We start from the raw sequence: 24,621 nt of genomic DNA on the forward strand, positions 1-24,621 counted from the left end.
ATTTTTTTTGGATGAGAGTTGGAGGGGAGAAATTTATATTCAATCTTTGGGAAATCTTGCAATGCTATTTTAAACTTTTAAAGTTTTATTTAGTGAACACTGCAAGATTAGATTGGTTTAAATCTCTTGATTTAGCAATTACAAAAGGCGAAGAGTGCAAAACAAAGTCATTGTGCATTTTGCAGGAGAGGACAGCCGCCCAAGGTTGCTTTCAGCTGATGATTTAAAAATGTGTCGGCTAGTTAACATTGCAGGCGGGTTGATGTGGCTGAAAAATATTTTTTTTGTTAATGAAAACGAGTGTTTATAAAAAAAATAGACTGCAGAGTATATGCATACTTTTTAAAAGATTTATCAAAAGTAATTAAAAATTTGGCGAGTGTTTTCGGCTGCGGATACCGAGCCTTTCCTTCATATACTATTCTTCAGTCATAAAAGGAAAACTAGCAAGCGATATAGAATTACCAAAATTAATTTTTTATTACTTGGGATCTCACACCAGATTTTCATGGTCTTTAATAAAGTGAAATCTGTAGCAGGCTAATATAACGATCCCCATATCCCCCCTTTACAACATCCCTTCCCCTCCTACTGGAGGAACGGCCCGACCATTAAGTGCGAGGAGAAATTGCAACCTAAATTGACGACAATTTCTCTGCTGTCATAATATCCACGTATATTCTTCTTCCATTATTACCAAGCTGTTAATTATAATTAAGCTATTTACAGACCTGGTAACAAAATAAATTAAAGAGTAGTTTCGCGCTTTTTTTTTATCATGAATCTTATATTTAAATTTTCCAAATTTATTTCATAATGGATAGATGTAGGTTTTTTAACAAGAAAGATAAACTGTAAACATTATATTCTAAACTAGATACACAAAACATGTTTTCTTTATGACGTTGATAATTTTTGTTTGACGTAGAATAATACATATTATAAATACTTTTAAGATTTATTTACATATTTCAAATAAATTTGAAATATTTTAGTATTGAACATGTCTGGTAAGCCGAGCGTACTCGGCCCACGGGGTAACGAGTTCGGATTCAACGGGCCCTAGCCTTTAAGTATTCTACCAAACAAACAAGCAGGATTCAATCATACAGAATTATATATTTAAACTGAATAATAATTACAAGTTATGTTTACTATATATATACAACAAAAATATGACAATAGTTAGGTTTGAAGGGGGTGTGGGGCGCTAGGGCTTAGCGCCCGACGGTAGACAGGCTGTGGGGGCAGCGGTGGTAAAAGGGGAGGCAGCGCCTCCCGATTATATAAGTGCATGATGGACTCGTGATAGTTGCATGTTCAAGTCCCCTCCCCACATTTAGGCAGGCTTAGTTTGACCGCCGGGTGCGGGGTTAACAGCGGTCATGAGATGGATAGTGATATAATAGGATTAGTGCGGGGGGTTTGTTATCATAAGTCACAGCGAAGCAACTCTGTATTCGGCCTGTCCGTATGGGTGTCGTATTACCACACATGTACGATATTGTTCAAAGTTCGCTTTTTAATTCTATATGTTGATTTTAAGATACGTTACAAGGTAGCATCTCTATTACCAAGTTTTAAAACGTTACTACAATATAAAATATCCTTAACTTAAGTAAATTTTTATTTTTTAAATTTAACTTTTGCTTGGATTTGAAATAACATTCTTTAACATGCAGTCACTGCTACACAATTACTGTACTGAAATACGACCAGCAGACAGACAAACTTACCAACATACATACATGTTGAAAAGCTTTAGCCAACATTACATATTAAAGCTAAGTTTTACAACAAATATAAATAGTGTAAATTTGATCCTTTCCCTCAAAGTACCTAGTCGAGCTTTGAACCCCACTTCCCTTATTATTTAATTTAGTTGACATTAAATGCGTGGGGTAGTTTTTTCCTTTTCCTATCCCTGCTCTGACCCTATCCTTGTGGATCATAACTGCAGTGCCCGAAACCTATGTGGCTATCCATTACCCAAGAACAAAAGAAAAGTTAGGCCTTACTTTCAATTTACTTAAACTAAAGGCCTGGGGGTTGTACCCGACTATGCACTCTAGGGGAAACCGCCGTAAATTTAAATTTAAACAGGGAAACGGTTGAAGGCAGTGTAGGGCCTCTCCTTGACATTTGTCTTTTTCTCAGTGTCCTGTTCGGACTCGGGGAACCATTCAGTCATCAGCGCTGACGATACATCTACAAACAGACAGGGATAAGATAATTGCAGATAAAGCGATTTTTATCCCTAGATCATTAATTTAATTACTTATTTGCAGATTAAGATTATTTTTTTAGAGTTCTGACATTGCTATTTAATTGAATAATTACTTAATGTATATAAGTCAACGAATAAGAGTGCGTGTAATTTAAAATGTGTACCAATAGAACAGTTGGGATTCACATTAAATGTCAAGAAATCAAAAGGTTATTTAACTGTTAGGTGTTAGAATATTTGAAAACCAGAGGTGTTAGCGTGCTATGTTGCTTTACAAAATGTTTAGCAGAGAAAACGGCCAACATACAATTAAATACATCCTTTATTTATAATGTACATCTACAGCTGCAGTAATTGGACGAGAACTGGTGCGTTTATTTATTTTATTCACAACTAAAATTTAAGTTTACCTGTAAATAGAACATCCCAATTCCAAGGTTCGTCCATTTCCTACAAAACAAATTTATATTTTATTAAACGTTTCAAATTTACCAGAAAAAAAAGTCCGTAAAGAACTGATCGTCCTATTGATTTAAAATTTTGCATTGTGATTCCTTAAATAGTAAAGTACATATGAAAATGCGTAGCAACTCTATAATCTTTACTAGATGGTCCGTATGTCCAATTTAAACTAGCTGATTTCAAAGATATTTAGATTTTTTCTATAAGTGATTTAGTTTTGGCATAATTTCTTAATTACGGTTAAAACAATAAAAATATACTTACTTGGTATTTAAAACGAGCAAAAAAATCAAAGTATATACTTATCTTAAAGTTTTAGATATGTTTGCCAATAAAAAATCAGCATAAAACAAGGCAGACTGACAGACATACAAACATATAGCAATTGGTGAGTAGCAGCACTACATATAATTGTAAATTTATTTACCTTAACAGCTGATTCAGGTGCCATACATCTGGTTAATAATCTATTGGCAGAAAAATCATCAAAATCAATAATTAAACCAAGTACATTAAACCATTGGGGCCGAAGCTCCAAAAATTTACAGGGGGTTTTTTAACGTTTTTTTTTTTTGGGGGGGGGGAGGGGGTAATAAGATATTTTCATCTTGATATTAACAGTTTTATTGATTAAACATTTACCCTCCATGGTTTATTCTTGACGATGATTGATAAACTGGTGTTTTGTACATCCCCATTATAATACACAAAATACCCCTTCTGTTAATAAAAATTAGTGGTTGAAACGATTCAAAACTCAACTTAATAATGCCTCGATCAATCAAAATTCACTTAAGTCCCTAAAGTTGTTTAATCCAACGAATAAGCTAAGTTTATTATATTTTTAAGGACTAGTGCAATAAACATCCCATTGTCCCCTCCCTCTCTGATGAATTTAGATTTATGTTGACGAAAATAAATCTTCCTGAATAACACCATACAAGATACAAGATAAATTTGATATTAGACAAAAGGTGATACTCTCATAAAAGTAACAGGATGTTTTTCTTTTTGTATACAGCTTACGATCTTGCTAACCGAATGGTTCTTCTTTACAGTAAAACTCTGTATATGTCTGGAAAAATTTATAACTATTCTGTGGGAGGATGCCTTAATATTTCTAAGAAAAATCGCCCCTGGAAAAAATTCTTTTTATGCCTTTTCTTTTTAAACAAACAAAAAATGAAAGTTGAGGGTTTCTCCCCCCCCCCCCTCCCCTCTTGAAGCATAGCCACTCGTATAAAAAATACTAGTAAAGTAGACAGGTATTATCAGTAGATCGCATCATTTAATTTAAAGCATTATAAGTTAGCTACCAAAAATTCAAAATTTGTTACAAAAAAACAAAGATATTCTTTGTAACTCTAATGTTTATGCAAGTTTAATACATATTTACAATAAGTGCCTCTCCTTATAAAAGATTTAGAGAGGATTGAGACACTGGGCTGTACCCAAAGATTTATACATGAAAACTTTAGGGTTCTTATGTTAAATCTTATTATGATTGTAAAATCATTCAGAATTTAAACCTTTCAGCCATTAATTATAATCTATAGAAGGGGTAGTTTTGTTTATCATCACAGTAGGAGGGTGCATCAAGATATCATCCATTGTCTTATCCCTTAAGATCCTTGAATAGCGTGGTGTTATATTATTTACGCAAAAATAACATCCTATTATTTAAAGTAGTAAGGTTTTTGTTGGCAGAAGCTTAAGATCTGAACCGATTGGATCCTCTATTTTAGATAAGCTTCACATAGGATTTTTTTCTTGAGATTTTAGAATTGGGATGGTTTTACTACCCCCTCTATACCTCTATGAAAACAGGGCGCCTTCAACTTCGTGAATTTAAATAAACTAAGCCAACATAAAAGTTTTGTGGAAGCGATGGGACAACAAAAGTTTTATTTAACAGATGTACAAATTGTCCCTTTTTCTCAGGGATGCATGGAGGGGACAATGGATTGTAAATTATACTGGTACCCCATATACGTTTTTAATCACTAGCGGCTATGCCCCTAGAGGCCTCTAGGGGGTACTTGAGGAGGAGAGAGTCAAATCTAATAACCCAATTTCTTATTGTAAATTTTAAAAGAAAAAGTAAAAAAAATTTTGGGGGGGCGAATTTTTTTTTTTTTAAGGAGGGTTGCCTCCCCCCTCATTTTTATTTTAATTTTAAAAATTTAAATTTTTTTTTTTTTGGGGGGGGGGGGATTTTTCATTTTTTGGGGGGGTTGGGGGTGTCCCACCCCCCTAAAAAATAGTTATAAACCTTCCCGGGACCTATGAGAAGCTACCCTGTTAAGGAGAACCCGATCGGTTCAGGGGTTAGCGAGATCCTTCGGTTCAGATACACACACAGACAAACAAACATCCTGTTACTTTAGTATAAGGATGGTTTTTCATTCGTTGGCTTCAAATTCACTAATTTACTGTATTGATAATTAAATATAAAGTTATGAATAGCAGAAGCAAATGTTGTATGAATTCTTTTTCCATTTTAATCTTAATTAGCTGTACTTTTCGAGCACTTATAACCACATGTCCCTAATTATTTTAATTATTGAAAAAAGGGGGGGACCCAAGGAACCAAAAATAACCTAACTGGACCAAAAGTAATAAGCAGACATATACACAACTGAGGGATTGGGGGGTAATTTTGCTTAATAAGGCACTTTGAGGGGTAAATCTTAATTATCAAATTATATTCAATTTATTATGCTGTTATAATATTAAATTAGGAGCTAAGTTTTGATGTAATTTAAATCAAGTTTATATGTCTGAACCCCATTACTACTTCAACAAGTGTTTATAAAGAATAAAAATATTTTCTCTATGAAAAGGATAGAAAATATATTTATATTCATCGTGCACTAAAAAGTCTGATATGCTATTAACATACACAAGGACAATTATGTCCACAAGAAGCGCAGTAATAAGTTTTCAATTTATGAAGAAAAAGGAGGTTCAGTAAATAAATTTATAGTATAAATGTATAGCCAGACAACTACCTGGATCCCCCTGTTCAGGAGCTTTTTCGTCTGCTAGCAAATTGCTTTCTGCTCTTTTGTATCGACTTGGCTGGTTAATATTCCCGACGTTATTCGTTGATTTTCAAAGACCCAATTGAAATTGTGTACAGGGTCCTTGGGAATGGGACATACAGATATTTAAACCCTTCCCCCTCTAGTGTTTTACTCTAATGTTCAGTTCATTGGCTAGTACGTTTAATAAAGATTAAAGTCATCAATGAACACAAAAAAATTAGTTATTCAAGCCCAGGATCTCTTTAAAAATATGTACGAACAGACATTCAGACCTACACTTATTATAAAGAAGCTGCGCTACCAAAAACTTGACATTGAAAACAACGTAATATTACTACTATTATTATAATTTTTTTTATTTATTTTTACATCTGTATGTTTGTTAGACATAAACTATTTTCCATCATGTTATTGATAATAAAAATATTCTAAAGCAGGGCAGAAAAAAAATTACAAAGCGAAGAATGACAAATCAGACAAATTTTTTAATTGGAATGCTTTTAAATATTGAAGCTTTAATATAAAGGGTAACTTTACAGATCCTTAAACTAGTGTGTCTAATCGTCCTAGAAATGTCATTATTCAATTTTTTGTAATTTGATGATTTTCCTGAGGTCAATATCGTCCAAAGTAGCGAAGGCTGCGTGCTTGAACAAATCACTGTCCAATTCCTAAAACAAAAGATTAAAAAATGTTCTCGTATTTATTCGAATCCGGTGGATAGGAACCAAACTATGTCTAGCATCGTATTATATCCAGCTTTCTACGAATATAAAAATGTACAATCATAAGATTAAAACCAGATTTTTTTTAGCCGGTGCCTTCGGCTAAAATAACTTGTTTTAATCTTATAATTGTACATTCTATATCCGCGGAAAGCCGTTTATAATACGATGCGAGAAATAACTTTTAAAATATAGAATATCTTTTAGGGCTTGGCAACTACAGCCACCCATGAAGCCCAGCTTACAGATACCTTGATAAGCCGCCCGTGATATAAAGCCACCCAAAGAGCATAAGTTTCAATTCATTCGACAAAGCTTAATTGCATTGCGGATTGGATTAAATTAAGCGGCTAGTAGGAAGAATCCGCTGTAATAACCCTCAGTCCCACCCTAAGCCGCAGCTAACCCTACCCTAAGCCACTCAGCTGCAACAACCTTCAGCCAAAGCCAACCCTTAACAGTTTCAGTAGCGCATATCCTATATAACAAAGTTCGGGTATAGACCTTTTCGTATCATCGCACCTTATGGGGCGATTCTTCGTATTTTTCACAGTAGCTTTTCTCTGTGGGGGGCTCTAGCCCTGCGGGGCCAATTACATAACCCTGTGGGGCAATCACCTGACCCAATATAACCTAACCTAACCTAAAAAAAAACAATAAAAAGCCATTTTAAAAATACGACGAATCGCCCCTTATACTATTCCCCAAAGTTCTGTCAGTCAATGAATGCAGTATTCTGCGTAGTTTTTTTTATATCTCAAGTATGAAGCCAAGATATTTTTGCAAAGTTTTAATTGAAAACAAGAAGCTTTTTTTTCCAAACCTTCCGTAGTTGCTGGACAGCTGTACTAATGAATAAAATACCTTGTAAGTGGCAACCCTGTTGACTGCTACACTCGGGGCTTCGGCAACCTAAAGATAATATAATAATTTCGTTATATGTACGTACACTGCAGTAAAAGTAAAAAAAACTTAATTTACAAATATTCAGAGACAATCAGAAAAAAGTAAATTATGTTTGTTTCCTTAAATATCACTAGAAATGTTTTACTGGTTTATAATAATTCTACTCAAAAAGAACAAAAATAGTACCAAAAATATCTTCAATAATTAAAGTGAAGATTACAAAAGAGCGAGGAAGAAGGACAGACGGACGGAAAGACATAGGCGCTTAGGGAATAGCTTCGCTATAAATATACACTTACTCTTTGAGCCATGTTTTCTTGTTCAACTTCCTGAAATAAACAGAAAGATAGTGTATAGTTATATAAAATAATCACGCAACCTTTAATAAAGTTGTTTGTTATTAGCGCAGCTACACATGTCCGTAAATATATTAATGTTTCAATTATCTATGCAGTATCTACGCACACTACGTAATCATTTGCTTAGAATTTCACCCATCTGTCGTTGTGGCGTGAACAGGGTTTTGCCGAAAGAGGTGCTATGTTATCGTAAGTGCTGTGGGGGCCTTAGGATGCAATACAGATATTCAGGTTTCAATATGATTACTAATTAAGTCAGATTAGAAACGTGTGGGTTGTTAGACCCCTACCTAGAGTGGTGTATCGAAAAGTTTTCCAGGAGAGGGTGGTGATACACACCTATATATCTAACTTCGGCACATTACTACTAGTTCTAAAATTTTTATGATATTTCTATATCCTTTTTTTCCAAATACGCAGCTATTTCTTTTACGTATTATAGTTTTTAAATTAGCTTTATATACTCTTATATGATTGTCCTTGTATATATGTACTATTAATAATACCTAAATAAATTAATGGTGGTTAATGACAAAACACAATATTTAGTTAGATGACAATATACTACACCATTATACTTTTATGTAAATACGTCATTTCTCTTTTACCAGTGCACCATAAGATTATTTTAGTTTTTATTCTAATCCATAATACAAAGTAGCTGGATGTCTGTCCGTCGGAAGCTTAATATCTCGGTAACCGCGGAACTGATTAGGCTCTATTCTTCAAGAAATATGCCTACTGATCCTACGGTGGATTTAGGCTTTTTTCTTTGGGGGTGGGGGTTTCAACACCACCAACCCCCCAAAACAAATTTTCAGGGAATATACTGAGAGGGATATGCTGGTCCTGTGATGGTTTAAAGTTATTTTGTTGGGGGGAGGGGGGAGGGGGAAACTACAGATATATGTATCTTTGTACTTCTCTATTCATACACAATCTTTGTTTATCAATCAAATAGTCCTTGTTTTAAACACTTGTAAAGATCATGCTCCACTTGTCGATTTTAGTAGCTTACCTCTAGATCAGGTATGACAGGAACATCTTCGTCACTGGAATCACCTTTCGAGGATTTAGATGGATATGCTGTCTCGGGTCTTGTAGGTGTTCTAAAACATTTTTTTACACAAAATAAATCACAAATAATTAATCTATATAAAATCTGGTTAAATGTACGAATCTAAGATAAAGTTTGGTGATTTTTTTTTGGGGGGGGGGGAGTTGATTTTTTTCTAGGGGCGATTTATCTTTAGAGGGTGGTATCCCCTCCCAAAATAAACCTTTCCGTGACCTATGAGAAGATATCCTGTAAAGGAGACCCGATCAATCGGGGTTGGTAAAATCCAGGTACAACCAAATAAACAAACAGAGAGACAGACAAACATCGTTCTACTTTGTATTATAGATTATGTTAATGAAAAAATAAAATTTGTAAATTTTTTTTGAGCAAGTTTTGAAACAAAGCTATAGAGCATTACACGATTTAAAATGTTTTTGTTTTCCTTATTTAATGCAATAAACTTAAATCAGAAGTCTTATAAATTTTTAAATTTAAAATTTAAATTGCTTAATAACCAATAGTAATCAGAAAAAATCAATATGAACTTATGAAGTCCTGTTTCTCTGTTGAAAAATAGATCAAATTTATTGCAAATGTCAATTATCATCTCAGAAAACTACTACGTATTTTAAAGTTAAATAAATAAGATGTATTATATCTTAACTAAGAACCAAATATTTAAGATATGTATTTCATAAAGAAAAGACATATACATACGGAAATACATATTATAGTACGAGACTTTTATTTACATCAACATAGCTTAGTAGCTAGAAATTAATCAGAAAAAAAGTACATAATAGTCCTTAATCTAACAAATGTTCTATCATCCCATTAATTATTAAATTAGTAAAATTGCTCAAAAAAATTATAAATGAAAGTTGGATATAAGTGATTAAGTGAAAGAAATATGTAAATAATTAAAATTTTTGTTCAGAGGTTTAAAAAAGGAGAGGTAAGGAAGGATCTTTTCTATATAAAGTAAAAGATAAACAAATACAATACACATTTCCAAAACTCTAAAAGAACCAAATATTTGAAAACTCTTATTGTTGTTTTTTCATATTCCTTCTATTGTCTAATAAAATCGGAAAACACATTTTTAAATTGATTGTAAATATATCAATGTATAAATAATATAAAAAATAATGTGACAAACCTTGAATTTTCATCCGCCCAACCTCCTGCCCTTCTCGGCGGGGCTGATTTTCTACTAAAATATTTAAATAAAAAAATATATATAAAACAAAAAACAATATAGTATTACTTTATAAGTGCAATTATTTGATTATATTTTTATACTTACCAGGGATTTAAGAGGTAAGACTATGAAGAATAAATTGAAATAAATCTCCAATTAGGATAAGCAATATTAACCCTTCTGTCGATTCAAATTATTGATTAAAGATTTAGGAACCAAGCAATCAAAATGCAATGAAAGTATCCAAAGTTTGTAAGCAAACGAATAAGATAACGTGATTATGAAACTTTTTGGATACCACATTAACTTACAGTACAATGTCCCCTCCTTCCCTGGAATTTACAAAGCCTCAAAAATAGTCTTTTGTAGACTGGCGCTCGAAGTTTTGTTGAGGACTAAAATACTGCATAATTCATTTAATTTTGATAAATTTATATTGATTTCTTTCTAAAGTATTATTTTAAAGAATATTTTATTAATTTTAAGTCATGTACAGTTTGTTTTCTTTAAAAAAAGATTAACTAAGCTTATGGGAGAAGAAAAAGTCAATAAAATCAATAAATAAAATGTAATAAACAAATATTACATGACTGAAAACGTTGATTATATACATATTAGTCTATCTGCATGTTGCATACGTTTTATAATAAGCACATGTTAATTAAACTTTCTAAAGTGATACATTAATTAAGGACTAATTTGTAGAATTTTTTGTATGATTTACCTCAAAGGAACACTAGTATCAGAATCTAAGTTGATATCAGCTGAATCCAATCTAAAAAATAATACAAGGATGAAAGCATCCATAAAAGCGAAGCTCTAAAACAGTAGGACAAAGGAACATTAACACTTGCAGAGTGTCAGAACTTAATAATTAGAATATAAATGTATAAAAGTCGAAACAAAATTGTAAGTAAATTTGTTGGAAAACTGCTTTAATAAAGTATAATGTTCCAGGGCATACTCACATTTTTAAGACTTGTTTATAGAGATGATTCGCGTACAACATACTACTTTGATGTCCTATGAATCAGTTATCCAAAATAATTTCCAATTGACTGGACTTTAAATTACAATAGATCGTTCACTGTCTTATCCCTTTAAAATTTCAAACCATTTTGCTACGATTGAACGTCGTAGTCCTTATTTTCATTTTTACCTGCCCTTCAATGGTGAGCCCATTGGCGGCGTGGTGATATCCTGACTGCCCCCTCCGCCCAAGAGAGCCCGCCTTCCCTGGCGAGGCGCTGATTTTCTGACAGGCGACAAGGACAAGTTGATATCTTCGTCATCCAACATTTTAACTTTGGAAAAATATAAATGAAGGTTTTTAACATTTAGAATGTGTGTAAGCACGCGAACGTAACGGATAGTTATAAATTAAGCTTTTATAGTGCCTTTTTAAAATTAGTCATACTGACCTAACATTGGTCAATCAAAATGTATACTGGTCTGTCATTGGTAATTTAGTCTGCGTATTTGCCTATCATTTGTCATTTGTGTTGTATGACGTCATTTTCATGTGCAATATAAACAACTTTATTCTAAACTAAACTTAGGGCTTTCACACAAAGCGCTTGTTGAGCACTATTTAACACCCCTTACTTTTTTATTAATTTGGTAATAATTTGGTAATGCCTAATCCTATAGGAGGTTTGGGGGATGGCTATTTCTGCAGTACCGAAACCCTACGTGACATCCTAGTACCCAATTTAACCTAACCTATCACTACATGACTTAATTTTTTAGTTATTTATAAAAAAAAGGTAGGGAATTTGAGTGAAACCATCCTTAACTTTAAGTATTTTTGAATTATTCTTTCAGTATAAACCTTGTACGTAGATTAAAACACTTATATAAGAGGTTAGTTTACGAGAATTTTATGACGGATACCCTGTATACGGATAATGTACGTAAGGTTGAAAACTAAAAGTTAAAAAAAAACCGCTAAAAACTACATTTAAAAGTTGAATTTGTAATTGGATTTATAGATTTCTTTATTTTTTTTTTGTAAATAGACCTATGTTAAAATGTGTTTGCCTGTCATAAAACATTGAGAGAAAGGGTTAATTAGTTAATTGATATCTAATTACGAGTCTTAATTGAAAAAGTAAATCTATAATTGTCTATTTTATAACTATAAATAATAATTTGCAGAAAGAAAGAACAAACTTTAATTTTTAAACATCAATATACTAAACAGTTTTCACTAAATCATGTTATTTTCAAATTGATGATTTATTTTGAACAAAATATACTTAGTATAGAAATTTTACTAATAAAATGCTAAATTATCACTAAAGTATTGTATTGTAACTTTAAACACAATCCAACTTACGACATACAGTGACTGTTTACGTTCGTATGGTTGGGTGTCCAATCCATGTCGCAAAATAATATGTTGTTTAAATAGTTAATAGACATGTAAGAGTAAGACACATGATTTTACTAAACGCAGTCTACTCTGTGAAAAACAATTGATTCAAATCAGTCATTTTAGAAATTTCTGCGTTAATCAGTAAAATTAATCGAATTATTATGAAAGATTTTGTTTTGGAATGTAATACTTATATGTTGTTATACTAACAGAATCATGAAATTACAATAATGGTATTTTTGCGACTACGATGCACCACCTTACCGCGATGGTTTAGGCAGGAGGGGTAGGAATGCAGGTAGAAGTACAGTCATGCACTAGAGAGTACCACCAAGCTATAGAGCAAGGGAAAGGAAGTAAGGATATCACAAAGTGTGTGTATAGTATAAAGTAGTTTAATATAATAAATCGCACTGGTATAAAAAGTTTGTTTATTTCATCAATATGTGCGGAGCGACTCTACCATCTAGGGAACGGAGAGGCTTAAATCACATAAAGCCTCCTTTAAATAGTTAACTTAAGCTGGATAGTGGTTAGCGAAATCTTAACGAACAATAAAACGTTGTAATCTTCATAATAGCATGATACTAAAAACACAGCTTCTTTTAACTATGTCATGTTCAATTGATTCATCAAACATGTCCATTTTTTGACATTTCAAGATCAATACCTTATTATAAGCGAAGCTTTCCTATTAATAGGATCGGCCCGTCCGTCCGTATGTTCGGAACAAATAGCTTTTTTCCCGGTAATCTAGGCATGTTAGAATTGTTCTATAGATTTCAAACTTTGCAGGTTGATTTGTTTACATTTTTGTTTCGACTTTTATACTTGGTAGGTCTAGTTTCACTAAATCGAAGAAAAAATTGGAAAAGTAATGGCTAACGGCTCAGCCGTTTTGCCATTTTTCGGTTATCTTCAGGGCAAATTAGACACGAAACCTATCTCCACATAATATTCTTTGCCACTCTAAAACTTTATCAAACGGTTCTAGTCGGTAGCTGTTGGTAATAGAAATTTAAAAAATGGTCATTGCTATCATTTAACATGATTTAAACCAAAAATATGTTTTAAAGTTGATTCCTACGTAATTAATGATGAATTTGCCCTGCAAATAGGCAAAACACGGCTAAACGGCTGAGCCGGCAGCCGTTACTTTTCCAACTTTTTGTTCGATTTAGTGAAAATAGACCTACCAAGGATTACTCATGCAAAATTTCAGATCGAAATTCGAATTGTAAGTGCCATTTACTCATTGATTACGAGATGGTTGCATTAACCCTCCCCCCCCTCTTTAATAAAATTAATTATAAATTTAATTTTGTTATATTTTGCAAGTTTCTTTATATTAAATTATCAAACAAAGACGAGGTTTTAAAAAAATAGTGTTAAAATTCACGAAACCTTTTATCTTTATCATTAAAAAAATTTCAATACCAGTTCTGATCTACACTAAAGAATATATGTATTGTATAGTTTTATAGACATTCTAAAAAAGAATAATTAGAGAAAAAAAAAATAATAATCAAATCCTTTAATTTGTTGGCCCGTGGATTTTTTATAATTTTTTTTCATGTTCATTCTGCGGATGTTGTCTATATAACGATATTTTTGATTGAGTTGTAGGGACCTATTCATATCATGGTTTCCTGAAAATTCATAATTTGATTTCATAATCTTACTAAATACAAAACAAACAGTCACACATCATGCTACTTTAGAATGCTTTAGAAAATAAACAGTGCAGATGCAAAGTGTCATTAGAGTTTAAGAAAAATTGTCAACTCAGCTAAAAATGAAAATAATATCCTTCAAAAAATGCGTTTACCTTCTAATGTTCATGCATAGTTGCATACAAAAGCTTCTTGGACGTCCAAAATCTATCTTTGCTGGTGGGGGGGGGGGGGGGGGAGGGTTAACAAAATCGCAAAGTAATTCGAGTTTCGAGGTAAAATATTCCCTCCAAAAAAATGTTTATAAAGTTGATAAAATTTACATAGGTGGTTATGTGGGGGGTTAAATAACCCCATAGCTTTTAAGGGGCTTGGGATAACTCCCCACCCTCAAGTGATGTCCTTGAACACCTGGATGATAACGAACCACAAGATAATACATATGGAGCTTATGTTTGACTTGAAAATCTTGCATTTTCTTCCAGTAAACTATACTAGATTTATTAAATTTTTAAATCTGAATGAAAGGCATAGTTTTGTATGTATCCTGTGGAAGCAACAATTTTAATCACAGTACAACTTAACGAGGTCGATTATTCGTCCAATAGTAGCCAAGCTGTATAGAATTATAAGCAAATAAACTGAAAACATAAAGTTATGCTACTAAACCTTTATTAGATTTTGTATTTTTGTATAAACCCCAAGTTTACATTAGCCTTGGAAAGTACTTAAAACATACTTCAGGTTAATCATGATTTTAACATACGTTTAAATTATCAGCGAGAGGGGTCAATGGGCTGTTTATTATACTAGTCCCCAAGGTTTTATAATAACGTTTTCTTATTCGTTGGCCTAACAACTTTTTGGACTTTGGTAGGTTTATTGTTGAGTGTTTATAGTTTCAACCAATAATTTTAATAACTAGAAGGGGTAATTTTTTGTATCATCATTGGGGATGTACATCGATTTATAGCCATTGTATTATCCTTTAGTTAAAGTTACATGATGGACAATCAACCTTAAGTACTACTTACATTATACATATAATAGGAAATGTAACCCTATTTTTTAGTAATATTTTATTATAAAACTAAAGTTAAATTCTTGTGAAGCATCTAAGAAATAAAGAGCAGCTTTGCTACTAAAAAAAAAATTAAAAAATATATCAAAATAATTTATTATTGCTATACAATATATATAATTAATATATTCAAACAAAATCATTTTTTATACTCAGATATATATAATAAAAGAAATTTAACAATTATTTGTTTATGTTTTAATTATTCAATAAATATATAAACTCGTTATAGATACATTATCACAAAAGTTTCACAATCAAATGATCTCTTTATTTAAAAAAAAATAATTAACAAAATATATTTACAATATAAATTAATTTCATGATTTTAATAATTTCTTAAAAGCCTTACATTTTTTTAAAATATCATATTTAAGATATTAAATCTGAAATATAGAAATGAAAAAATCTTTTTCCGATTTAATTAAAATTGAATATGTAAAATAAGATATCATACATGATTTCAAATGAATTTTTAAATAGTTAACAAGCACAATGTAATCTAAAAACAGAGCACCATGATAAAAAACACTTTTATATCAATAACAATTTTTAGTGTATAATTTGTGTTACAAGCGTGTCTCTGTGCCAATTCTCCAATTTAAAAAGAGAGTTATTAGTATTAAAATATGTTTAAAAAGGTTTAAAAATATTCAAGTTGCATAATCTGTTAATTTTTTTATCCTATTTTGTTATAGAATTTATCGCATATTTTCCTATCTCTTACATTTAAATGATTACCTATAAAAAATATGTAGACCAAATAAGTATTTTCATTTAAGTGTTCATTCAATTCATTCAAGTTGGAGACTTTGTAATTTTCTTATTCATAAGATTTAGCATCCAAAGTCATAGAGGGGACAATGTGCTGTTTATTTACACTAGTCGCCAAAGTTTGATAACAATGTTTTCTTATTCGTTATGTGTACAATTTTTGTTGGTTGTCTCGTTAAGTTAAGTGTTTAAACGTTTCAACCACTAATTTAATTCGACCGAATTGGTAATTTTGTAAATCTTCATTGTGTTGTACATCAATTTATCGGCCATTGTCTCATCCCATTAGATCCCTGATTCAACGTAAGGTTAATAATAACCATAAACATCGCATTAATAATAGGGTAATATAAAGACTTAAACTTATATCAAAGTAACAGGATGTCTATCTCTGTCTCAGGATCTTGCTAACCGCTGAACCGATATAATTATCCCTTACAGTTAAGGTTCTTATAGGCCCATGGAAGGTTTTTAACTATTTTTAAGGAGGTTACGTCCACCCTCTCAAAATAAATTAAATTATGAAAGAAAAATTATACACTAAAACTTTAAAATAATTTGGAGATTTGAGAAAACGCCATTCATTGGGGGGAAATTTGAGAGACAGATATTGCAAAATTTTCCATAAATTTTTGTCCATCAGTCTTAATCAAATAATATTCTCAATTAAAAAGGAAAATTTAAACCTTACATGTCAAAACTATAAGATTGATTTCTTTGCAACGAGACAATTTTTAAATTCTGCCATTTAAATTTTAGACATTTTAACTGGTGGCCTTGTCCATAAATTTTAGAAAAATTTCCATATTTTATTCAAAGCTTCCCTGAAAATTGCAAAAGACCTTACGAGGGGTTTTATCAACCCCCCAGACAATAAAATGACAACCCTGTTGTTGTTTGTATTTTGACCCTCTAAAGTTCACACCCTTCTACAACAACTCTCTGATTTTGGTTTAATTGAGGTGTCAAAATTTTCGGATGCGCTTCGTGCACCGCAACCTACTCAGATATTTAAAGGTATAATTACTTTTCAAGCATGGATTCGAAACCGATTGATATACGCTGGATTAGGATCCAGTTCTCATCTATACTTGTAAATCATGTATTGCATCGTATTACAGACAATTTCCACGAATATCAAAATAAAATCATAAAGATTAAGACTAGTTTTGTAAGCTCAAACATTCGGTCCCACTTGGCTAACGAAATTGGTTTAACTTTTTAAAATTAATATCCGTGGGAAGCTGTCTATAAAACGATGCGATAAATAACTAATACAGGTTATTAGATAATTTACGCTACTGAGATTTAAAAAGATTTTCAAATTATGTAGAAATAAAAGATATTCAAAATGTGATAAAAATGACATTGATAGCCGATTCATCCCCATTAAATAAACAAAATCACTTTGTCCCAATTCAAAACTATATTGTCAATATTTATGAGGAAAGTTATCATATAAAACAGCAAACATTATTTTAATGATTTATGTGAGAGCTATCCAATTTATTAACTTAAAAAAATCTAAACCATCAAGGATTTAAAAATACGCATACTTTATGTCTTTTTTGTCTAATTTTTTTCAAAATTTAGCCAGTTCATACTAATGTCAGGGATCTAAAGGGATAAGACAATGGCCAAAAAAATGATGTACATCCCCAATAATGCACAAATTACCGCCTTTGTAGTATAAAATTAGTGGTTGAAACACTTAACTTAATGAGCCAACCAACCAAAATTCATTAAAGTCCCCAAAGATGCTAAGTTAACGAAAAAGAAAACATTATTATAAAACTTTGGGGACCAGTGTATTAAACAAATCATTGTTTCCTCTCTCTCTCTGTACTTATATAGTGAAAAACTAAAGTATTTGTTTGGTCTAAAATAATTACATTTTTTAACATTATTACAGTTGTGCTATTTCTCAAATATACTTGGTGTAATGGAGCAGCACCTACTAGTTTCACATTATGTGACATGTTTATTGCAACTTTGTCGGTTTGGATGTCTTTCTGTCTATTTAGTTTAAATGTTTGTCTGTTTGTATGTTTAAATAACTGTTTGTCCGTCTGTTTTAATTCCTGTCTGTCTGTTTTGATACCTTTCTTTCTGTCCGTTTATATACTTGTTTAGATGCTTGTCTGTCTGCCTACTTTCCTACCTGTCTGTCTGTTTGTATGTGTCTGTAAAACGTTTCTTTATGTAGCATAAAACTCAGTGTTTCTAAATTAACTTTAAAAAAGGAGAAGACTATTTTTAATTCTTTGTTCATTTTATCTCCTTCTAAAAGTAAAGCTTTTATATAATTATGGTCTCTACGACATAGGCGTCCAAGGGGGGGGGTAATGGGCCATTTGGCACCCCCAAACGATTTTGGGGGTGCCTACGGCACCCCCAAAATTTTGTGAACAATACCCCCCCCAAAAAAAAATTACCCCTACCTTGGGGGTGCCGTAGGCACCCCCAACGATTTTGGGGGGGGTATTTACCCCCCCCAAACCATTTTGGGGGGGTAAATACTCCCCCCAAAATAGAAAATCTTTAACAAAAAAAATTTTTGCGCGCTTCGCGCGCATTTTTAATACTAAATTTTTTATAAAATTTAAATCACCCCCCCCAAAAATTTTACCCCGGGGGTAAATTTTGGGGGGGGTAAACAAATTTTACCCCTGCCAAAAGATTTCAGGGGGGGTAATTACCCCCCCCAAGCAAATTTTACCCCCGGGGTAAAAATTTTGGGGGGGGTAAAAAAAATTTGCGGCGCGCTTCGCGCGCCATTTTACCCCCCCCAAAACCAAATTACCCCCCCCTTAAAAAAATTTTACCCCCCCCAAAATAAAAAGCTTGGACGCCCCTGCTCTACGACAGTGGCATTTAGGTCTATTGAATGTTTTAATGTGTCAACAAATTTTAACCATTATTATTGTATTAAACATAATATGATGAATAAAGAAGAACTTGTGCTGCTTTGGTGGAACATAATTTTAGCTTTACTCAGGGATCTTAAGGGATAAGACAACGAAAGATAAATTGACGTGTTCCCTTATTTAATTTAAAAAAAATTTTCCTTCTGTAGTTTAAAATTAGTGCATAAGAAAATGAACCCTTTCGATTTGTTAACCACTTCAATGATAGTCACCAAAGTTTTTAGGCTAGGATATACGTGAACTTTTTATAAAACTTCTAACCAATATATTTTTAAGTGGAATATCCCCCATCTCCCTGGCGTGACCGCAGTGCTTGTCGCGCGCCGTAAAGGTCATCCGCTACAATGCTAATCTATGATCTCTAACACAAATTTTCAAGATTTAGACTTCATGTACATTTTTACATTTACTTTTTCAAATAGCCTAATAATTATCCTCAAAAATTAGCAAAATAATGTCACACCTGAAATAAACACTATTGAAATGGCTAAAAATATTTATAGTTTTATAATATTTTGCTATTTGTTACTATCTAAAATTTAAAAATCTCTACTTGCTCTTTCCTTCAATTAAATACTTTAAAATAAATTTTAATGATAATTTTAGAAATGTATTAGTATCATGATCCTTTAAGAATAAGTTCACTTTATATGTACAAGTTTGGGTTCCATCTTTTTCTTTTCTTTCTCTTTTTTTGCCAGGTCTCCTGCCATATACATAGAAACACAGGGAAATCCCAGGAGAGTTTCATTATACACATATGTATACATGTATAAAGTTCATATGTGTTGTTATTGGATTTTGAGCGACATTCTGTCTGGCACGGCCTGCCCAGTAAACTCTAAATCCCTAGGCAGAAAAATGACAGGTAAAATTTGGATTGCAAATTTCAAGTAGAACATGCTGCTACTCTATAATTAAGATTTTTTATCTAACGTCCGAATGTCTGTTTGATAAAATTTATTTCATAATTGCAGTTGTTTTCTTTTTCTTTCTCCCTCTACAACTCTATTATACTGTAAGAAACGGTATTACAAAAACTAATGCAAATACATACATATATGTATATGTAGACAACTACAAATTTTGTGAAGATTTTCTATACTGATGAGCATCCAGTATTTAGTATAATTGGTTCGTTGGTCTGTCGGCTTGTCAGTCATGCTACAAAAGACCAATATAAGGTCAGGTTAGATAAGGTTTAGTTTTATTGGGTACTGGAAGCCACGCAGGATTGGGGTTACACAGGTTTTAGGCTTAAAAAAAAAACTAATTCCCCCCATTATTTTCTTCTTTTTAAAAAAGTTGGTGGGGGTACCACTGCTCAACCGGTACTTTGTATGAAAGCACCGAAGTAAGTATCTATTTACCTGATCCTATTCATAACCTGTTCCAATACTCCAGCATTGACCTTCAGGTTTAGATCATCATCGTCAGGCATAATCTTCCAACCTTTAACCAAATTATTCAGTGGTCAATCAGCAAGAATTATTTAGCTCATAAGAAGCGCAGCGACACAAAAATGATAATTTTAGTAGCAACGCTACTCTGTAATTGATTGTGTTTGTCTGTTCTTCTGTCCTCCTGTCTGTTATGCTGTTCTATAATCGGTTCTCTCTCTCTTGTATAAATACCCTGAAAACTCCCCTCTTCCTCTTATCTATCTGTCACTTTACTCTTACTATTAATTATTTTGAGTAAAAAATTATTTTGAGGAAAAAAAACTAGATAATTCAAATTGGTCTAAAGTGGAACAGCGGAAATGTCATGTGTGACATCATAAAAATACGTCAATTCTCCTTTTCTTTTTTAGGGGTTTCCTTTCCAACTTCTCATCTCATCCTTCCTTTTTTGACGTATTTTTATTACGTCACACATGACACTTTTCGCTGACCTGTCTAAAGAAACCTATGAAAACTTACTAATCTTTCAGGTGATAAATACTTTATACAAGTGTGTGTGTGCGTATGTGTGTGTGTGTGTGTGTGTGTGTGTGTGTGTGTGTATGTGTGTGTGTATGTGTGTTTGTGTATGTTTGTTTGTGTATGTTTGTTTGTGTGTGTGTGTGTATATGTGTGTATGAATGTTTGTGTGTTTCGACTGGGGGGGAAACTTATGAGTAATGAAAATAATCTTAAATAATTTTCGCGGTAACAGTCTAAATCAATTAAAATATTTGAATAAATATACAGGTTAACTATTTAAAGCGTAGTTCTTTAAAACTATATTATATGGGGTGGAGGGGAGGAGAGTAGTGTGTACTTCCCTCCTTCCCCCCCCCTCCCCCTAAAATAAAAGTAGAAACCAATTATTTAGTAGTCTATAGTAATTGTGTAATGTATCAAAAGCTTTGCTTATATCAACATTTACTTGGATTAAAATCTTTTCTTTGATAATCTTTATTTAGTTTGCTATTCATATGTTCCATAGTTTATCTAAAGTCAAACAAATATACAGACACAATTTTAGCGAAGCTTCGTATGAGTCCTAGACAGATTAATCATCCTCTTTATCTTTTTTGAAACATAATGATTTTCTGCTATTTTTCTTTTTTATTATGTGATATAATTATCCTATTACAATCCTCTGTATGCAAATGATTTTAAGAAGGATATATACGGAATTTTTGTTAAGTCTTAATATAAAACACCCACCCTGTAGGGTTGTTATAAAGAAAAATTGTTTTTACAAAAAAAAATTTAAAATTTGTGTTAATTAAATAAGAGATACTTTTTCCCTTAATTTTAGGAAAGTCAAAGTACAAACCAACTCAATTCTCAATTATATTATTTTAGGGACGCGATACATTAGTCCTGGGATGGTTTTTAAGATATCTAGTTTTAAAATTTAAATTCTGGTTTTTTCTTTATAATTTTCTGACTTCTCCCTCCCACTTGAAATGCAGGGCCCATAGATGCTAGGAGCGCATTAGCTTAAAACTTCTAAAATTTGCTTAGCTACATAATAGCTATAAGTACTTACAAAGTAAGTTGTTCGTCAGTCAGGAAAACTATGCTGTTTCTAGAAAGTTTAAAAATGGAATCTGCTGCTATGTCAAATGCATGACATTATAGTAAAAGTAGGGGGAGTACTATGACCCAAAAAGGATACTACCCACGCATTACCATACACAGTTAACACTTCCAGACAATGGTCGTGCAAAGACAGAGTCGATTGTCTGTGCTTTACCGAACGCCCCGGATGTTTGGACAGAAAATAAGATATTACTCCACAAGTGATGTAAATTAATTAGTCGACGTAGAGTGTACTTTGAAAAAAATGCATGTTTTGTGAAAGAAAAACCTTTTCCATCAAAAATAATCTTTTCTTATGACATTGAAAGTTTCAACTACTACGAAAACATCGCCTCCTGGCGCATTTTTTGAGACCATGGATGAAGGGATACAAAAATTGAAACAAATTTCAATGTTCAGGTTGTCTCTTTTTGTGGGGGGAGTAGAGAATCTAAAATATTGTTATTTAAATATAAGGTGTGTGACTATTTGTAGATACAGTACTTTTAATCTCTGTTTCCGTGTAATAACATTTAATAACATTTAAACCTTGCCTCATCCCTACATCCATGGAGCTTTAAGATATATAAACATTACGAAGGTCATTTCATATGTTTATTTGCTTGTTTATGCTTGCACAGGTGTAAAACCAACACTAATATTTATGTTGAACATTAGCAAAGAGAACATAAAATGCACTAGATTTTTTTCTAAAAGCGAAGGTACAAAATTGAAAAATGCCTCATGTCGTTAATTTGTTAATGTTAGAGTTGTCCAATCGATATCAAATTTTGCATGATGATTCATGATTCTTGAAAAAGTTAGGTAAAAGTTTCAAAGCTTTGCAACTTTTTACATCAAAAAGTGTCTCAAAAATCAGCCAATGAGGGAGGTGAGATGAGAAGTTAGAAAGGAAAATCATAAAAAAGAGATAGATAATCCCTCATTTTTATGACGTCACAAAGCTTTTTTTTCTAGACACTTTGTCCAGCTACGGATTAATGCTGTTTTCTTTTTTTAAGACTTCTAAACATTGTTCATTACTGAATCTGTTGTACTTTAGATTTTTATCAATGCTCACTTGTTTATGCTAAGCTTTTATGAACGTTGTAATTCTTGTTCAGAAATATTAACTCCTACTGGTATCTGTGACCATGAAGGGATCTCGTAAACCTTACTGAACCTAACCTTGCAAAAAGAACTATCGAAATATTGGATCATGGAAAGAAAACTATGTAAGGGGTTTTGTCGTATTTTCACAGTATCTTTTCTCCTATTTCTAAACACTTCGGGGTCTCTTACACTAAGGGGCAATCATTAACATTTACCAAACCTAACCAAACCTAAAATGATCTATCAAAAGCTAATGTGAAAATACGAAGAAACCCATTACTTCATTTTCCTTCCATGATCTGAAATATTTTTTGAAAAGTAAGAAAAGTTGGACTTAGTGTTACAAACGCCTAACTGGCGTTAAAATAGACATTTTCCACCTATTTAATCACACGTGAATTTACAAATTGACCTAAATTTTAAATATAGTAAAGAGTAAATAGCTATCTTTTCACAAATTAAAATTGACGTTATAGAATTTAGACACGGGGATAAAAACTATAAAAAAATCTAATAATTATTTAGGTTTTAGGTAATTAAGTGTAGATCATTGAATAACTGTTTAACAGATTTATATGAATAAGGTGTCTTGCAAACATAACAATATCTACGCAGTCTACAGTATCTACTCCATTATTGAACACACAAATTCTCACCCCAAAAAACACATCAGCTACCAAGTTTACTGAATATGTAATACATTTTTGGTAAATTCTTGCTGTTTTGTGGTTTACTATTTTTTTAATAGAAGAAAAGCTACTGTGAAAATATGACGAAACCCGCAAATTCTTTTACTTTTCATGATCCAATCGTATTATAAACAGCTTTCCGCGGATACAGAATGTATTATTATAAGATTAAATCCAGCACGAAGGCACGGGCTTAAAAAACTGGTTTTAATCTTATGATTGTACATTTTTATATTCGTAGAAAGCTGGCTATAATACGATGCTAGACATAGTTTTTTCGTATAGATGAGAACCGGTTCCTATCCACCGGATTCGAATAATTACGAGAAAAGTTCTTATTTTTCCAATACATATCTCTATCTATGTGTTGTTAAGAAAGTGTCCAAATTATCATTTTTTTCTCATGAACAAGATGGGTTTATCAAAAATATACAGTGATTTAACTCAAACTGTCTATTGAACATTGACCCTCCCCCCTTTATTTTTTAAAATAAATCGAAAATAAGAAGGAAAGAGGTTTTTTCTTTCATATGACTAACACCTAAGGAGTTCCTAACCCAGCGTGGCTGCCCACTAACCTAACCGACCATCAGGTAAGAAACAATTAAACAAAAACACTACCTCTCCTTATATTCATTTTTATCAATATCAAGGAGGTGGGGTTTAGTTCTTAACAGGTAATTTGAGGGAGTCCTCCAAGTACAAATTCTTTTTGTAGGGTAAATTTAGTAGAGAATATGAAGAGATAGAGAAAGTGGTTAGTCATGCAAGGCACGCAACAAGTGAATGATGCATTGCCTGAGACTTGTTTTGCTTAAGACTTGTAAAGTTGATTTAAAATGTTTTGAAATATCAAGAACCCATTTAAAAAGTTAATACTAACCTAACCTAACTTATATCTATTATAACCCTGTATGGGTAAATTTCTATTTTGTCCTGCATGAAATTTATTTGGAATAAGGAAAGCCAAGGGGGAGGAGTTTCGA

The 24,621-nt window shown here is 32.1% G+C and overlaps 2 protein-coding genes across 3 annotated transcripts in view; both read right to left on the bottom strand.

The window, feature by feature from the left end:
• Positions 1 to 945: 945 nt before the first annotated feature.
• On the bottom strand, positions 946 to 11,296 carry IFT43 (intraflagellar transport 43). 2 transcript variants are annotated; one of them, XM_080161272.1, is made up of 10 exons: positions 11,147 to 11,296; positions 10,712 to 10,762; positions 9,946 to 9,996; positions 8,745 to 8,835; positions 7,667 to 7,696; positions 7,326 to 7,373; positions 6,346 to 6,407; positions 3,117 to 3,156; positions 2,638 to 2,677; positions 946 to 2,208 (listed from the first exon to the last, which is right to left on the bottom strand). In XM_080161272.1, exons 1-10 carry the CDS (start codon positions 11,284 to 11,286, stop codon positions 2,096 to 2,098), a joined length of 666 nt encoding a protein of 221 aa, XP_080017398.1. In that variant the 5' UTR covers positions 11,287 to 11,296; the 3' UTR covers positions 946 to 2,095. The 2 variants fall into 2 exon arrangements, with proteins under 2 accessions (XP_080017398.1, XP_080017397.1); XM_080161271.1 differs by having other exon boundaries at positions 9,946 to 9,999.
• Positions 11,297 to 18,749: 7,453 nt separating this feature from the next.
• Positions 18,750 to 24,621, bottom strand: part of LOC145319260 (uncharacterized) — a 39,101-nt gene continuing 33,229 nt past the window's right edge. The window contains exons 6-7 of the mRNA XM_080161273.1: positions 20,190 to 20,271; positions 18,750 to 19,668 (exon numbers count right to left, since the gene is read on the bottom strand). Of these exons, the coding sequence (XP_080017399.1) occupies positions 19,611 to 19,668; positions 20,190 to 20,271 (140 nt within the window). The 3' untranslated portion in view covers positions 18,750 to 19,610. The remainder of the gene's footprint in view (positions 19,669 to 20,189; positions 20,272 to 24,621) is intronic.

This window comes from Acartia tonsa, chromosome 5 (genome assembly GCF_053477335.1).
Source record: "Acartia tonsa isolate MP-2025a chromosome 5, ASM5347733v1, whole genome shotgun sequence".
Classification (NCBI taxonomy): Eukaryota; Metazoa; Arthropoda; class Copepoda; order Calanoida; family Acartiidae; genus Acartia; species Acartia tonsa.

What these genes read in the sequence shown, in the direction of transcription:
- IFT43 (XM_080161271.1), bottom strand. Translation starts at nt 11,286, where the DNA reads ATGTTGGATGACGAAGATATCAACTTGTCCTTGTCGCCTGTCAGAAAA. An exon ending in TGGGCGGATGAAAATTCAAG is followed by an intron (nt 8,836 to 9,945) that starts GTTTGTCACATT and finishes AAAATGTTTTAG; the next exon opens with AACACCTACAAGACCCGAGA. An exon ending in TTGGGATGTTCTATTTACAG is followed by an intron (nt 2,209 to 2,637) that starts GTAAACTTAAAT and finishes GTCTGTTTGTAG; the next exon opens with ATGTATCGTCAGCGCTGATG.